Raw genomic sequence first — 17367 nt, 5'->3', positions numbered from 1 at the left:
ACCTGTCTAGCCAATCGTGCGAATGTTTGTGTATTGTAGTATCTAGGCTACATCTTTTGTACTCCAGCTTGCTAAATGTTCCCCCCCTATCAGATCCTTTTTTTTATAAGAGAATCATGAACTTAACCTGAAACAGATTTCAAAGAGTTCCTCTGCATGCAAAGGGACTTATTTTTCTACAGGCAATGTACCTTAACCCGAAGGAGGGTTAGGTTAGCTTGGTTGGTTATGTAATCAGTTTAGCCTTGTCAGGAATTTACCTAGCCCTTAATATAGCAGCTACAGCCGAATACAGAAGGTCAAACACCTCTGTCCCAAATCAAGTGTCGCTTAGGCCGTGGCATTGCCTCGTTATTTTACAGTGTACAAATATAAAGACAGTACCTCTTTAGTGAGAATACCAAATCAAAGTAACTTTTGCACAGTTTGGATTTTCTCTTTTGTGAATTTATATTTATCTTTGTAAGATAGTCCCAGAGAGTCCAGACACCAATGTATCCTCCTGTTATCAGAAAGTAACAAACCTACTGTAAGCGTTTTGCATGTGAGGGAAAGTTAGCGGCCCTCTCCATTAAGTATGCTCCTGTTTAATTAGGTAAGAAGATATGAACAGTAGGAGGTGAGAACCGATAGGTAGGTCTGGTTGGATTACAGCCCAGCAGCGTTCGTTGGTTTACATGGCCCTGTCACCCCCCCTACTCTCCCCTTTGCTACTTGCCTTTTCTGTATTATGAATGCATTTTTTTTTTTAAATAAGTAGGGCTACGGTGAGGGTAGTAGACTTAAGTGATGGATTTAAAACAAAAATAATACGCCAGTGAAGTTAAATTCTTTGTCTCATTCGACTTTTATAAAAGTACGTCGTATACGTACATACTTGTAGCACATATCCTCTCTTCTCGCTCTCTCGCGTGCGTACGTACGCACGCACGCACGCACGCACGCACGCACGCACGCACGCACGCACGCACGCACACACACACACACACACACACACACACACACACACACACACACACACACACACACACACACACACACACACACACACACACACACACACACACACACACACACATACCATGTATACATCACTTCAGGGGACATTACATTGACTTACATGCATTTCCTGGAGACTTATCCTAACCTTAACCATAACCAACACATGCCTAACCCTAACCCTAACCCTTACCCTTACCCTTAACCTTACCCTAACCCTAATCCTAAACCTAACCAAGTCTTCACCCTAAAATTAATGATTCCTCCAATTTGTCCCCATAAGGGAGGCGAGTGACTGTGTAAACAGATTTAGGTCTCCACAAGTATAGTAATGCTAGGCCACACACACACACACACACACACACACACACACACACACACACACACACACACACACACACACACACACACACACACACACACACACACACACACACACACACACACACACACACACACACACACACACACACACACACACACACACACACACACACACACACACACACACACACACACACACACACACACACACACACACACACACACACACACACACACACACACACACACACACACACACACACACACACACACACACACACACACACACACACACACACACACACACACACACACACACACACACACACACACACACACACACACACACACACACACACAGCTACATAACAGAATAAGTCACTTCATTTGAACTCACCTTCTGGTGGATTCTGAAGCTTACAGTTCTCTTGTGTAAAGCCTGACCTGACTTGAAGTGCATGCGCACAGACACACACTCACACTCAATTTTGTTTCAAGTTCATATTTGTAAATACAAATACAAATTTAAAGGTTGGGTAGGTAATTTTGGAGAAACCAGCTTGAGTGCGCTAGAATTTGAAAATACACAGCCGGAAAATATCTGCCACTTCCTTACAGAGCCCCTCCTCCAACACACACGAACGCGCACATGACCAATGAGGGCACGAGATAAGTTTGTGCACAGATGGAAGGCTGACAGGCAGGTAGGCCATCCAGTTACTTTAGCCGGGCCGGCTAAAATGATTGGTCATACTTTTTACAGTACTACGGCTTCCACAGATGACATTTTTTATGGATTTTTTGTCAAAGCACTTCAGATATTCATTGCTATCAGGATGTTAAGAGTATTCCATGTAATATAACAAGAAGTGTATCTCGAGCCGGTTTCTCAAAGTTACCTACCCCACCTTTAAATAATGAGAGAAAATCGGTGCAGCTACCAATAAATGTAAGCACAAAAACAAAACATGGACGTGCATTTAAAAATGTCTTTTGTCCTATTTCTTTCAACCGTTTGACACTATGTTTGAAAATGTATCAGCTCTAGTACATTCAAATATCATGCTGCATCCCCTCTGAAATGTACTAGTAGAGTGTTAGTATGTCACAAAGTAATTGGGATCATTTTCAAGTAGCCTACTTTGTGCACAGCACTATTATCCTACTGCAGGCTTCAGCCTAATCTAGCTATTAACTCGCTGTGTAATACCCATTCACTTGGGTGTGGGGATGGGAGGAAATCATACCTGACGCTAGGGGGAGTGGGGAAAGGATTGATAGATGGCGGCGCCTATATCCTCGTTCTGGGAAAGGAGAGGGAGAAGTCAAGGAGGGGAGAGGTGGATGAGGTGATAACCTGAAGAAGGACAGGAGAGAGGCAGTATCAGAGGGGGGAGGAACATTGTGAGGGGGAGGAGCCCTTGGTCCCTTGGCTTTTGATCTGGCAGCTTGGAGCCCCACCTGGGCTGAGGGAGAGAATCTCACTGAGGATTTAGTGTTGGGACCTTCAGACTGAACTCTGAGCTCTCAGGACTTTTCTCCTCTGGGATTCAATTCATGGGAATATTCCCTCACAGTCTCTGAGACTTGGCTACCTGCTGGAGTCCTTCCTGCTGCCTGAAGATTTCCAAGTGAGGTATGAGAAAAATGTGTGTTTGTGTGCTCTTTGTGTGTTGCTGTATTATGACTTTGCTCTAATGATAGCATGCTGTATTATGTCCCTATGGAGCCAACATTTACCCTTAAATGCTGCTTTAAAGGCAACATTTGAAAAGACTTACTAGATGTTTTACCTTGGTGAATTGGTGTTTTATAGGATAATAACAATGGGCATTGTTTAGGATGTGTTATATAGTTTCATTATTCGGATTTGTCTAAGTGCAATTGTGTGAGCATTTCATTTATTTGTGTCTCTCATATTCCCTTATAATTTAGTTGGTGTCTACTTTTTGACTTTGTGCAACAGCATCAGTGTGCAGGTCCTGAGGCTAATCTAAGTATATCTTCTCAGGGATTAAATAGCTTTCTAATGAGCTTTCACTAATGTCCAAGCTTCTCTTAAAGGAGAGATCTCACTGCTGGTTCTCAAGAAGGCCACAGCACTTTAACAGAATTGCTGCTAATAATAATGATACTATCAACTGTTATAATACATTCACTTCAAACTGTAAATTCAGTAAGTAGAATTTTAGCTTTTAAAAAGGCTATATTTCTTTAATTCATTCAATTCAAGAGTACATTTATAACTGCCTAACAACAATAACTTGATCAGAAATGATTAGGAGCCTTACCATACATTAAATAAAATGAAAATCCTCGAATGACAGCAGCAGACACAAATATAGATCTCACATTTCACGTAAGCCCAGTGGCATTATATCGAGTTGTCTATAAAATAGGCATTTCAAATATAATTTAAAAAGGTTTATTTTTACTGAAGCACATTTTTTGTTGTAGCAATCAATGGGAGGGCTCCCTTGAACTACGTTATACACGTTAGTTCAACATAACGCACACCATCTTATGAATCATATGTTCTGCATGTGAAACCTTTATCAATAAAGTAATTAGTCAGCCACAGTTGTGCAATATCTCCCATATAACGGACAGCAGCATCAAACATAATGTGTATATACAATGTAATGTAATAATGTTTTTGATTTTACACACAGTTTTTTCTTATTATTTGACTGTGTCCCCTTGCATTAATACGATGTATTTTTTGCTCTGATTTGCAGCGCGTAATATGAGGAAGCCTTTTAATGGGCTGGATCCTGGAATCAGACTTCAGGGCTTCCATTGTGTTTAGACCAGGAAGCAGCATGCGAACAAATCGGTGAGTGTCGAGGCCTGTCAAACTCCCGCCCTCGTAGCAACCAGCTACACCAACCCAGCTTTGGGGGGGATTCCATACACTTCCTGCTTTGCCGGACAACCTGCGCCAAACACCATGGAATTCCTGCTTCCCATGAGAAGTCGAGACAGGATGGCTTCCCCTGGCTGCGAGCCTCTTCTGGACCCTCCCAGCAGCTGCACCAGGCACCAATACCATTGTGTCAAAAGAAAGCTGCGCCCCGGACGGATTCTTGGCTTCATCATCAGTATGGTGGCGGTCTGCACATTCTGTTCATGGAGTGCCTTGTCGCTGGTCACAACGGTGGCAAACGAGCTAGAATCGTCCGCTGAAGGCTCGGCAGAGGCGGCAGGGCCCCAAAGAACTCTTCTTCAGTACCACAACCACACAGCCAAGCCAGAAGACACGCCGGTTGCCATGCGGTTATCTACAGAAGATATGAATCACGGGGACTATCCAACGGATTACTTCAGCGTGGAGGACAGACGTCAGGGCTATGTGGCTTTTCATATGTTTGGCATGTTGTACATGTTTATAGCATTAGCCATTGTCTGTGATGAGTTCTTTGTTCCAGCGCTCACTGTCATCACAGAAAAGCTGCAGATATCCGATGATGTTGCAGGAGCCACCTTCATGGCGGCAGGTGGCTCAGCTCCAGAGCTCTTCACTTCTGTCATAGGAGTCTTTGTCTCCCACAGTAACGTGGGTATCGGTACCATTGTGGGCTCTGCCGTCTTTAATATCCTGTTTGTGATCGGGATGTGCGCCGTGTTTTCCAGAGAGGTGCTGCACCTCACCTGGTGGCCTCTGTTTAGAGACGTCTCGTTCTATATCATCGGCCTGCTCATGCTCATCTGTTTCTTTTTGGATAATCAAATCACAGTGAGAGAAAGTATCAGTCTGCTGATGTGCTACACCTGCTATGTGACATTCATGAAGTTCAATGCCAAAATAGAATTTGTCATCAAGACTTTACTGGGCAGCAACCAGGTGGATGAGCTTGAGACTGCACCAAAGGTAAGCCTTAATCCATCCATCCATCCATCCATCCATCCATCCATCCATCCATCCATCCATCCATCCATCCATCCATCCATCCATCCATCCATCCACCAATCCCTCCCCCCATCCATCCATCCCTCCCTCCATCCATCCATCCATCCATACCTCCACCCATCCCTCCCTCCCTCCCTCCATCTATCCATCCATCCATCTATCCCTCCATCCATCCATCCATCCCTCCCTCCATCCATCCATCCATCCCTCCATCCATCCATCCATCCCTCCATCCATCCATCCATCCCTCCCTCCATCCATCCATCCCTCCATCCATCCATCCATCCATCCATCAATCCCTCCATCCATCCATCCATCCATCCATCCCTCCATCCACCCATCCATCCATCCCTCCCTCCCTCCCTCCATCCATCCATCCATCTTCCCCTATTCTTAGTGTTGGATACCACTACATCTACTAGAGGAAATATGCATCTTTCAAGTGTTTCTTTAAGTCGACAGGGTTATACAAATGTTTGGGAAGAAACCTTACTGTTTTTCTGTCAGTTTCTCTTTACTGAAATCTGGGCATCTTTTCAATACCTGGGGAAAAATAGGTCAACCAGTCATGGCTGCTGACACTGGGAATATACGTGCTCCTGTTGTGGGAAGCAAATAGGGTGTCAAACAGACTACCCCTCTGTAAGGATTTAAAGATTTCTATTAACCTGCCACTTGTGCATCTTGGACAGTTTCAGATGCAGAACCAGAATTCAGAATCTTGGTGCTGACTAATTCTAGGAACAGGCCTCGTCTACTGTCATATTAATACTTATATTAATAATTATAATAATTACTAATGTAACAGTCTGTTAAATGTTCTGACTTTAACTGGGTTTTGATCCAGTTTTCAGTCTTATTCCCATCAACCATCAAGTGAAGATGGCCACTCTTTCTCTGAGTCTTCTGTCACAATCTTCACAGACACATTTCGATGCCATTGAACATTAAAAAGCATGCAAAGGAAAGCAGGTTTTTATTCACGTACGTTATAATTGTACACATGGAAAAAACAATGCAAAATAGCCAAAAATCACACTCATACATATTTTCGTTTTTAAATTCACTTCCAGGATTGATTCATTTCAAGTTATGGTTTTGTGTGCATCTTTTTAAGTCCAAGATTCAATCACACACATTGTTAGATTACATATTTTCATAATACCCTATATATTCAAGACAGTTAATAAAATAGACCGACATTTGAGAGAGGGTTGAGATTAAACTCAAAGCACATTCTGTATGGAGAGGGAACAGCCTAATTAGTCCAGAAATCCTTGTAGCATCTCTTAAACCTCATCAGCGAGCTCCCTCCTTCAGCTCCCCTTGACTTTGTCCTGACATTAGAGTGAAGTGGTCTCTTTAGTCTTTAAGAAGGTCGTTGCTGTTGTTTGTCCCCTATTTCAGCTCATTAAACATCATTATGTTTTGGAAGAGCACCAGTGATTATGTATCCAAACATGGGTTACTCATGGATCTTATAACAGCTGCAGTCCACCACAGTTTTATAATAGGCAGCAATAATTAGCCATGAGAAAATATTTGAATTAATTAACAATGTCATAGTGTTTCTTTCTCTGAAAGGCTGACTAATTCTTACAGTAAGTTGATCTAATGACAACACACTTACACAAACATCGATCACAGTGCAATCACTTAATCAATCACTTGATGTGAGCAAGGAGAACATGACGGGAATGTGTGTTTTGGGAATAGCTTGGATTGCACTTTGGGCTGTTTGTTCCTGATTCAAGAAAGAGTGGGGAAATGATGATACAAAATGGTTCAACTCACACACCCACAGATAAACTGAAGAGGTTTTTTGTTTTTCACATTTGTCTCTCCGTGTTTTCCTGTCTGTGCGTGCAGTTGGAGGCAGATGTGTTGCTCTCTGATGTTGTTATCACATACGGCTCTCAGGTGACAAAATTACTAAAAACTGCAGTAGGCTGTTCTTAGAGCAGCTTGCCCTTAGCGTAGACGGACATCACCCATCACCAGTTCTTCGGGGGCGTATACAGCGAGTGCACATTATCTGGCTTTTGTTGGTCCCGAAACATTATCAACAGATTATTATGTATTTCAGATAGTGTGAAGTGAAATGTTGAAAGAAACAAATTCTACAACACTGGATGAAAACACTTCTTAGAAGGGGACAACTATTTTAATGGTAGGGATCCAGGCCAGGAGAAGTTCAAGCTTTCAGGGAAAGATGAGCTTATGATCACCAGGACACAAGATGGTCCAATCTAATTGAAATCTCCTTCCCTTAAATGCTTAGGTCGCTGTCAACAAAAGAAATGATGCCCCAGAAGCATGACCTTTTTTATATCAAGCAGTCACTTATATATAATATGAATATTTGGCTTCTGTAGTCTTTTTTCTATAATAGATTGGTAATAGCTAATTTAGCACCTCTCCCCCTGGCTTTCAGTAGTATCTGTACTGTGAAATATATTTATCCAGTTTTCTATTTGATGATTTTCTTTAAACGTGAGCATAGTATTTTTGGGTGCTCGTCAGTTTTGTTAAGGTCTGTTTGATATGTGTGCCCTTCTGTGAATCAGCTGTACTTCAGGCCACCTCACTTCAACCCAAGAACAGCTTTTCTCATTCTGCCGTCCGGCCCTCATGTGTTGGTAGCTGCTTAATAATCCCCCAAGGTTAATGCCTTTTAATCCCATTAGAGCCGCTAACAATAGTCAAATGCTCCCAGGGGGAGCAAGAATCAGCAGATCACTGAGAGCAAAACGACTGCCGGCTCTCTCCTCAGCCTGCGGTAGTGCTCATAACTGTAGTCTGGTTTTCAGTTTGAGCAAAGTTATAGATGTATTGTTTTATTTTCAAAAGACATAGAGTGTGTCTGAGTAGACAGAGAGAGAAAATGTCCGAGGGTTTTTCTTGGTGATGGCACTAAAGAGGACAATCCCCTCTGATCCCCTTATTAACATGCTTACCTGCGGTGACGACAGCAAACATACAGCCCCGGACATTGAGTCTCTGCATCTGCAACTTCATAATCAATTAAACGTAACATTTACTTCCATAATAATCTGTCCAAAGAAGGATGCTGTAATTATCAATAGTTATTACTTCTCATGTTATAAGTGTAGCTTTATTGCTGCCCATAAGTGAAGGTTTTTTAATATTCATTGCTTAAAATTTAGATTGTTTTATCAGATGGATTTTCAAACTTTTACATAAAAATGCTTCTATAAATGATGAGTTGTTCTGTTGAGCCAGGCAATTAATGCTTACTTATTCAAGTAGAATTTCTCCCTAATTTATGTTTTAAATGAGAAGTCATGTAGCTAAATAGTTTTTATATTTAACAAACAAAATGGTTGGTATTTGCTGGCTGATGAGAAATGAAACAGCGTGGTGACCTGTGAAGGTTAGTGCGGGACTTCACACGCAGGCTTGAAAAGTACCAGTCTAAAAGTAGTGATTAATCCTGGCTAAATCCCACAGCTCGGACAGTCAGGTGTACACTGGAGGTGGGGGGGTGGTGGTGTTGAGAGAGGGAAAGAGAGCAAGTCAGGAAGGAAAATGTGAATTTGAGTAGTGATCTGATGGTGCCTCAGTCTTTCCAGGGAGGACTATTAGGATTAAAGTGAAGTTTGGTGTAAATCTCTAGGATTTCCGACTCTTTCGGTGTCTGGACTTGAGATAAGACCACTGAACTGAAATAGCAGCTCAGTCAAAGGTTACAAATCAGCTAAGCTTGAGGCTTTCATGTTCTTCTTCTTCTCCTTAACAGATCATCTTTAGGTCTCAAAAGCCATACTTTATGACTTGAACAATCCCTGATCTGCATGCAGTAACTCTTTACTTGCTCAGATTCATAGATTGAACTACTTAAACGATATGCTTAAGTAGTCATTAACATCGTTTAGATGACTATCATGCAAAATGACCCAAAAGAGAAGGTTTTAATGAATTATTTAAATGGGTAATATTGTAATGAAGCCTCACCATCTACAACTGGTATAAAGTGTACATGTACAAAATATAAATGCTAGCTGGAGCAAAACATTATAATTCTCTATAACTGATAGGTAAATGACTACATGCAGCTTCATAATCAATGCAATTTGTCAATACGAGCAATGTATTTGCAAAATATGTTTTAGCAGTCTTGCAGGAACTATACTGTTTAGTGTATTGTTATCTACTGTTCAGGTCTGGCGAGTTTACTAGCTGCAGGCTGGTTATACCATAGGTAGGCCTACACAGTATTTGACTTTATTCTTGCAACCTGCTACAAGAACCTAACGTTTTTTAGGCGATTAATCATGGCTGTATCCTGTAGGAAAGTTATGTCACACAACACATCCGCAGCGGAGTGACTACCAGCTTCTCAAAATAGGACAGAGTATGTCATGCAGTATGAAAACATGTTACAAAAGACAGCACCAAACTAAATCCAGTTTCAATGTCAGCAGGTTCTGCAGAAGGTTATAAGGAGCCCTTTGAGCAGACAAGTGTCTCCAACTTCTTCCTTTAAATGACTTATTTACTGTTCAATATGTTTCTATTCATTTTATTAATAAAGAAAACCAACTCCTTCATCTTTGTGAAAAGAAACCAGGTTTACTTTAAGGTTGATTAAGAAATGTTCTCATGTGTTTAGTTGGTTTTGTGTAAAAGGTGAATCCTACAGTATGTGCATAGAGTGTTTAACGAAAATCATGAACAGCAGCCAAATCTGGATTGGACAAACATGTAACACATTATAGAAGTGAAACTATAAGAAAACTATCTTTAGCCTTGCTTTAGCTGCCGTAACAGCAGCAGGTGTCTTGTCAGATGCAAGCTAAAGGGATTATCTGCTCAAACTCTGTGGCCTCCATTATGTAAACGCGTCAACAACGAAACCCTCCACCTCCCTCCGTGTGTCGTTGGTCATTGTTTGTGTTTGTGCTTTTGAAAGAGTCAGGTCAGCTACATCTTAAGGTTTTGGCTGTCTTTATGTGACATGTCTCCTTATGATGGGAATTGGGCAGTGTATCAATAGACAGGAAGCAGTGACATCTGCTGTGTGATGTAATTATTTGTGTAAGCTACCTCTGTATCAAGTTTAGCACTACATAAGTGTAAATATAAGGCACACAAGGATAAATAACCCCAGAATAAATAGTGCAGTTTTGGTTATTTGAAAATATCTGGCACTGTAAATATCCACACAAACCTGTCCTATTGGAATAAGAACAAAGACATTACTTTTCTTGATTATGTCCAGTAATTATATATTTCTTGAAAATAACCTCTGATCATCAGTCAAATAAAAAATGGTCTGGACTCAATGGTAAAAGAATCAAAATAGAAGTATGAGTTGAGCCATTGATTACGTGTTACAGTGTACTCCTGCCCCTCTCTCACGGAGCAAACATTCATATTTGATTCATGCCCTTCTTAACATACAATAAAAGCTTCTTTACTGGGCGTGTCTTTAGAACAACATGATATATTTGTCCAGGGCAGAATGTCAATGTGGTGACAAGACACTTGCATGGTGAATGGTTGTAAGGTGACAGAGAACAGCTTGTGCAAACATCCTTATTGAACTGTTCAAACAAAGATTACAATAACCTTTGATTACAAGATATCTACCCACACAGTCTTAAATTCCCATCTGTTTTTTTAATATTTCCAAATCCCTGATTCCCAAACCAGACCCTCCCCATGCTGACACCTCTGTGCTCTCACACAACACCACCACAGACTCCTGTCCCAGCCAGTGGACTCTGTGTGTGTTGTGTGTGTATGTGTGTTTCTTCACTGTACGTGGTGACACCACTGTGCTGTATATGTCCTCTGAAGAAATGGCTGGGTTGAAATTATCTAAGTCATCCTGTGTGTGTGTGTGTGTGTGTGTGTGTGTGTGTGTGTGTGTGTGTGTGTGTGTGTGTGTGTGTGTGTGTGTGTGTGTGTGTGTGTGTGTTCACATGTGTGTGTGCTTGTGTAGAATCCTAGTTTTTGTGTCCGAAAAAGACCCCATACCTTTTGCACTGTTTCGCTCTCTCTGTAAGTAAGAGGTCCTTTAGAGTTACTGTTATGATATTGTTCCTAAAAAGGAGTTTATGTGTGTTTCCGTTGTTCCATCACTGTTTACTGAACATCTGACAAGTGATCAGGATGTAAGGTGTTGAAGACATTCAGTTTCAAGTTAGCTTAACACATCTGTGTTTATTCTGGTTCATTTAAAGGTTGGGTAGGTAATTTTGGAGAAACCAGCTTGAGTGCGCTAGAATTTGAAAATATACAGCCGGGAAAAATCTGCCACTTCCTTACAGAGCCCCTCCTCCAACACACACGAACGCGCACATGACCAATGAGGGCACGAGATAAGTTTGTACACAGATGGAAGGCTGACAGGCAGGTAGGCCATCCAGTTACTTTAGAGGGGCCGGCTAAAATGATTGGTCGTGCTTTTTACAGTACTACGGCTTCCACAGATGACATTTTTTAATGAGTTTTTTGTCAAAGCACTTCAGATATTCATTGCTATCGGGATGTTAAGAGCATTCCATGGAATATAACAAAAAGTGTATCTCGAGCCGGTTTCTCAAACTGACCTACCCCTCCTTTAACTGCACTGCCACTATTGTATTTTTTACATCTATCCCTATGCTTTGATATTTTCTGCTGACCCTAAAGTATTGGACACCCCTCCCCGCTTATACTGTATATTGTTTTCTTTCCGTGTGTCTTTAAAGGTGAATGCACCTGTCAATGATGAGAACAAGCTGACGGTGAGTTTGTGTTTAAACTTCTCTGTCTGGTTCGGGTCATACTATTATTATGTAAATGTTATTAATGTGTCGTAATCAGTCGTGACACATTTTATAGTAAAGCGGTTTCTAGACATATTTTTAAATATACATATTTTACAGTCATTCACAGAATATATATTCATCGTTTCTCTCTGTATTTATTTTGGTATTTGTACAGGCCAAACCGAGGCTGCAGAGGGAGGGAAGCTGTGCTTCTTTACACAACTCACTGATGAGGAACAGTATCTTTCAGCTCATGATACACACACTCGACCCTCTCAGCGACGAAGGTAAGGGTAAGACTTAAAAATGCACGACACACACATACATACTGAAATGCAATATGATCTCTCGAAAAAAATAAAATGTCAAAATCAGAGGATGCGCTACAATTGAATTGACATTGTATTCATAAATAAACAGCTTTAGTGAAGATTATGATTAAGACAAGGTTCGGTTGAAGGGAATATACTGTCTATGGAATGTCTTCATTTGTCTAACCACTTTTCACTTTTCTCTTTACCTCTTTCCTATTAAAAATAGTCCCAGCTGTGGAAATACACCCACCATTTCACAAAGCATGTATTAACAAAAATACATTTTAAATGTTCAGCAGAGCAAGCTGGACTGACTGAGTCTCCTTCCATTGAATTAGGGCGTTTCAAAGAGAAAGCATCAATCCTTCACAAAATGGCCAAGCAGAAGTGTAAAGAAGATGCTGTCACTGCTAACGGTGTAGGTGAGTAACAGCGACGTATGAATCTGTGTTCCTCAGACTGAATGAATGGACACTGACGGTGAGAGGAGTGTTCTTCCAGCATCATTTCCTCTTGCACTTTTTATTTTGGTACACATTTTCGATATATTTAATCAGTGTGGTAGTTTCCTGCCAAATATGCCCAAATATAATAATAGATAGCTTTGACTGAAAATGTATCATTTTATCATCAAAAGTTATATCTTTGTCCATTATTTGCTCATGTATTCATGTTTTAACAGAAAGTTGTGGATTATTTTATGCAATATAAATGGTCAAATACCGTCAATAGAAACCACATGTACTCCCAATAAATTATCTGATACTTAAGCTCTGTTCCTTTTTCTCTTCCTTTTCTTTCCTCCAGCCGATAAAAACATCCCAAACAGTTCAAACGTTGCAGTGGAAGTCACACCGCCCAGTAACGGTGTTGCAGGAGGAGAAGAAGAAGAAGAAGAAGAAGAAGAAGAAGAAGTATGGCTGAATGTTATATTGAAATATGATTACATATTTAAATAACTATAAACACAGTTGATGTGAAGTAACAAACTCCTTCTTCAGGGTGATCAAGGTGATGACGATGAACAGCCTCTGAGCCTGGCCTGGCCCGACACCAACAGGAAACGTATCACCTACCTGGTTATCCTGCCCATCATCCTGCCACTGTGGCTCACACTGCCCGACGTCAGGAGAGAGGTGACACCACACACACATGAGCACACACACAAACAATGAAAATCATGTTTATGTGTGTACACGTATGTAAGAGCAACTCATGATGCAATCATTTATTTTAAATCTCACATCCACACGACATACTTGCATAATGTTAATTTAGATACAGAACTGTTCCACTGCTGTGTTGACAATTTCGTTTAATTTTGAAGCATGAGAACATGTAAAAACACTAATCTAGTAGGAATGCACGATTACAAATGTTTGACGATGACAAAATGCCAATATTTTCCAAGTCATTTTGGCCAAATGCAGATGGCAAAACCAATATACACAAACAAATGTTTTATATAAGAAAACCACTTTAATTTAGGTTACATATATTCATGACCTGCTCAATAAATATGAGAGCTGCAGCAGGTTCCAGTAATGCTTTTTTGTTGTCGTTTTTCTTTACCTCTTGGGCTATACATTTGCATCCAAATGCTTTATTATGACCTTATATTAGGTGTGAAGTATATCGAGGGGGGGGGGGGGGTAATTGTTGAGTGTGCGGTAGGTAAACTGAACTTTTTTTTTTCTTGTTGTCTCAGGCCTCGGCCAGATTCTTCCCTGTCACTTTCATCGGTGCCATTTCTTGGATTGCTTTCTTCTCCTACCTGATGGTGTGGTGGGCTCACCAGGTACGTTCTCTCTATTTGTCTCTCCTACAACAACTCTCTCCTTTTCCTGAGGCCTTTCTTATGAGTCAGTGCAGCATTCAGGGTGTTGAATGTGTGACCACGGCAGCTAATCCCAGCTAATCCGCCTTGATCCACAGCCAGATCAACCTGTACTGCTCTATTTTAACAGCGCAGATGCAAAGACGGGCCTGAAGCATGAGGTCGTGTTGTATGCAAGGTCACTGAGGAGACGCACGTGACATTTCTGTGCCAATAAATGCAGAGTGCGGTCGGCATTAATGTTAAATATCTGTTGGATAGAATAATGAATATCACAAGTCAGTTTATTTATTATGAGGTTACATTTAATTAAATGTATCACTAAACAGTAATGTTTAAGACTCCATGATGATGCCCTTATTTATGATATAAATACAGTTGTCATGAACGGGAAAATAAGCTCCAGAACACAAAATATGTTTTTTTAAACAAGCTGCTTACATCTGAATTTCTGCTGCAAAGTTGGGCATTTTAACATAGTGGTCCGTGGAAACTGACACCCTTTTGGAGCCAGCCTCAAGTGCCCATTTTATAACTTCAGTTTTTAGCACATCCAAGTTCAATCTTCAACCCCGGAGGTAACCGCCTAGTCTGACATTTTTTCAGGAAAAACCAGCAACACAGTAACAAGAATCTTTGGACCAACATGAAAATGATGCAGTTTTTGTAACTGTGCAGCTGCAACTTGTTCTTCCTTTCAGGTTGGAGAAACGTTCTGGATTACGGAGGAGATAATGGGACTGACTATACTAGCAGCCGGCACTTCAATCCCGGACCTGATCACCAGTGTGATTGTGGCGCGGAAAGGCCTGGGTGACATGGCCGTGTCCAGCTCTGTCGGCTCCAACATCTTTGATATCACTGTGGGGTGAGTCCAGAAAACAACAAGAAAAACATACAGAGTAATAGTCCAAAGTCATATCTGTTTTTAACATGTTCCTCTCCTAACTTAATAAACTCCCTTATCTCCCTCTAGTCTGCCATTCCCCTGGCTCATCTACCACATCATCAACGACTTCAAACCGATCCAGGTCAGCAGCAACGGACTGTTCTGCGCCATCGTCCTACTCTTCCTCATGCTCCTCTTTGTCATCGTCTCCATCGCGGCTTGCAAATGGAAAATGAGCAAGTTTCTGGGCTTTCTTATGTTCCTGCTGTACATTGTGTTCCTGGTCCTCAGCGTCATGCTGGAGGACAAAATCATTACCTGCCCCATCACCGTCTGAGAGAAGCCACTTCCACCTAACGCCAGAGAGCTGAAATTAAGAGCGAAAGGGGTTCAAGTTTACCCTGATTTACTATAGGAGAGGAAGGACACACAGACACAAACTGTCTATCTGTCTCACATAAATAATAGAAGACACACTCACACATCCAAACACACGCAAGTTAGGCAGGGGTACTGACTGAAATCAAGGCTGCATATTCACACCGGTGCAGCAATGGCGTACAGAACAAACCTGTACGTCATTGACACACTTTATGCCACCCAGTATGAGTGACTCGTCTCTGTTTGTTCATGTGACTTCATTCAGTTTCCATTTTCTGGTTGAACCTGACAAACAAGTTATGTGAACGCCATCTGGGACGGGAATTTCCATACGATCACCAGAGATTGTTTTTGGGGTTTTCTTCAAATAGAGGACCATGTTGCAGTATAAAAACTACCCTCGCTACTCATGCAACCAGCCAAGCAATGCAGATGAACTGTTCATGTGGGAGATTTTAGAAACTCTTATGTTTTGGTTTGGTTTCGATGGGGAGCAAAGCTCTGGAGAGATCCGGTTTGTCATGAGCAAAATTAAGAAGAAAGGGCAGGGGCAACTCATAAGTGTGATAGCTGCTTAGAAATGTTAACCTTTAGATTTTAACTGTGTTCATTTCACCTCCAGTATGACTTTGCAATGTGATTGACAGAGATATACCCCGGGTTTATAACATGAGTCTGTTTAAACACAGTATATTTGAGATGATATATTGAAAAACACAGTATATTCAAATGTTTGGCATACATGCTTACATTACTTCGCAAAATCTATAATAGGTCCAAATAGATAGCATGGACCCATTAAGCTCAACACAGCCCAACTATTTTATTTGGGTTTTTTCACATAATATCTTCTGTTCTGTTTGCCTTTACATGCATCACTTTAGAGAGATTACTTCAGTATCCTGACTAAAACAGGAGGATTTTCCTCATGGAAATGTACCAGGTCTGGTGTCACATTTACCAGTAGATGATGCAGTGTGGACAACAAGCGTTTGACTAAAGTTTAGTGTTCTTCATTTAATTTGACTTGATGAACGCAAATGTTTTTTTCCCTGTTTTTTTGCTTCTAATTATGTATTTGTAAAAATGCGTGTTCAATATCACCAGGTATCACTGGATGTGTCCTGTATTGGTTGTACTTGTACTGTATAATATATTGCGCCGCTATGTTCACATAGCATGAACATAATGTGTTCAGTGTGTGGCATAGAGGCTGAAATATTTTTTCTTTTATCCAACTATTATAAGAAACATCAAGTAGGCATATCTTATGTAAAACAAAACATGTTGCAAAGATTCAGGCTATTTTGTTTTCATCTACTCCCTCTTTATTAGATTTAAGGTGAGCAAACAGCAAATGCTGTGGTGATATGTTGACATCTAGGCATCTTTATATTAAAATGGGCGTTTCCCTCAACCTCTAATAAATTAAACCACTAATCGAAATGCACATTTACTGAAGAGGTTGCAAAAAAGATTAAACAATTCAAGAATATCAGAATGAAAACATTTCTGTAATTCAAAGAATCAGATTCCATTACCTCTTTTCTCTCTTTGTTTTTTTAAATGTAGGTGGATTTTTCCATGATTTCAGGTTTTCTTTTTCTTTATTTTTAACATACAAGGGAACATTCTCACTGACCCGAGGCTGTATTATTACTGACCAGTTTAAGGCCTCATTGTCAAACAAATGGACTATCAACGTTGCCCAAATCAGTTGAACTAATTGCCCTCCTAAAAGCATCAAAATACATCATTGTTTTTCTAATGTTGTCTGCTTTCTTTGTCTCATATGTGAATGTAGGCAATATTTTACTCTCCCAGCTATGTTCAACATGTTCCATGAGTCTTGGAGTTGATAATCAATAAAGGTACTGTAGTCATCTCTGAATAACATCCTCCTCTGCTTTTTATTTCTCATAGCAATGTTAAAA

At 40.7% G+C, this 17367-nt stretch overlaps 1 protein-coding gene and 1 long non-coding RNA gene across 2 annotated transcripts in view; one reads left to right on the top strand and one right to left on the bottom strand.

The window, feature by feature from the left end:
- Positions 1-17367, bottom strand: part of LOC139434510 (uncharacterized) — a 385392-nt gene that overhangs the window by 108594 nt on the left and 259431 nt on the right. The gene's annotated exons all lie outside the window — the stretch shown is intronic.
- slc24a2 (solute carrier family 24 member 2) lies at positions 4274-15575 on the top strand. The gene is made up of 9 exons (XM_034094148.1): positions 4274-5194; positions 11953-11988; positions 12188-12305; positions 12665-12748; positions 13134-13240; positions 13355-13462; positions 14035-14124; positions 14865-15031; positions 15140-15575. Exons 1-9 carry the CDS (start codon positions 4274-4276, stop codon positions 15387-15389), a joined length of 1881 nt encoding a protein of 626 aa, XP_033950039.1. The 3' UTR covers positions 15390-15575.

This window comes from Pseudochaenichthys georgianus, chromosome 1 (genome assembly GCF_902827115.2).
Source record: "Pseudochaenichthys georgianus chromosome 1, fPseGeo1.2, whole genome shotgun sequence".
Taxonomy (NCBI): Eukaryota; Metazoa; Chordata; class Actinopteri; order Perciformes; family Channichthyidae; genus Pseudochaenichthys; species Pseudochaenichthys georgianus.
The sequence above is the reverse complement of the archived record's forward strand: the minus strand, read 5'-3'. Positions and strand labels throughout refer to the sequence as shown.

Bases quoted from the DNA above. Each gene is read 5' to 3' on its own strand.
- slc24a2 (XM_034094148.1), top strand. From the start codon at position 4,274: ATGGAATTCCTGCTTCCCATGAGAAGTCGAGACAGGATGGCTTCCCCT. The intron at 5,195-11,952 runs GTAAGCCTTAAT...GTGTCTTTAAAG, and splicing joins AGCTTGAGACTGCACCAAAG to GTGAATGCACCTGTCAATGA. The intron at 12,306-12,664 runs GTAAGACTTAAA...CCATTGAATTAG, and splicing joins TCTCAGCGACGAAGGTAAGG to GGCGTTTCAAAGAGAAAGCA.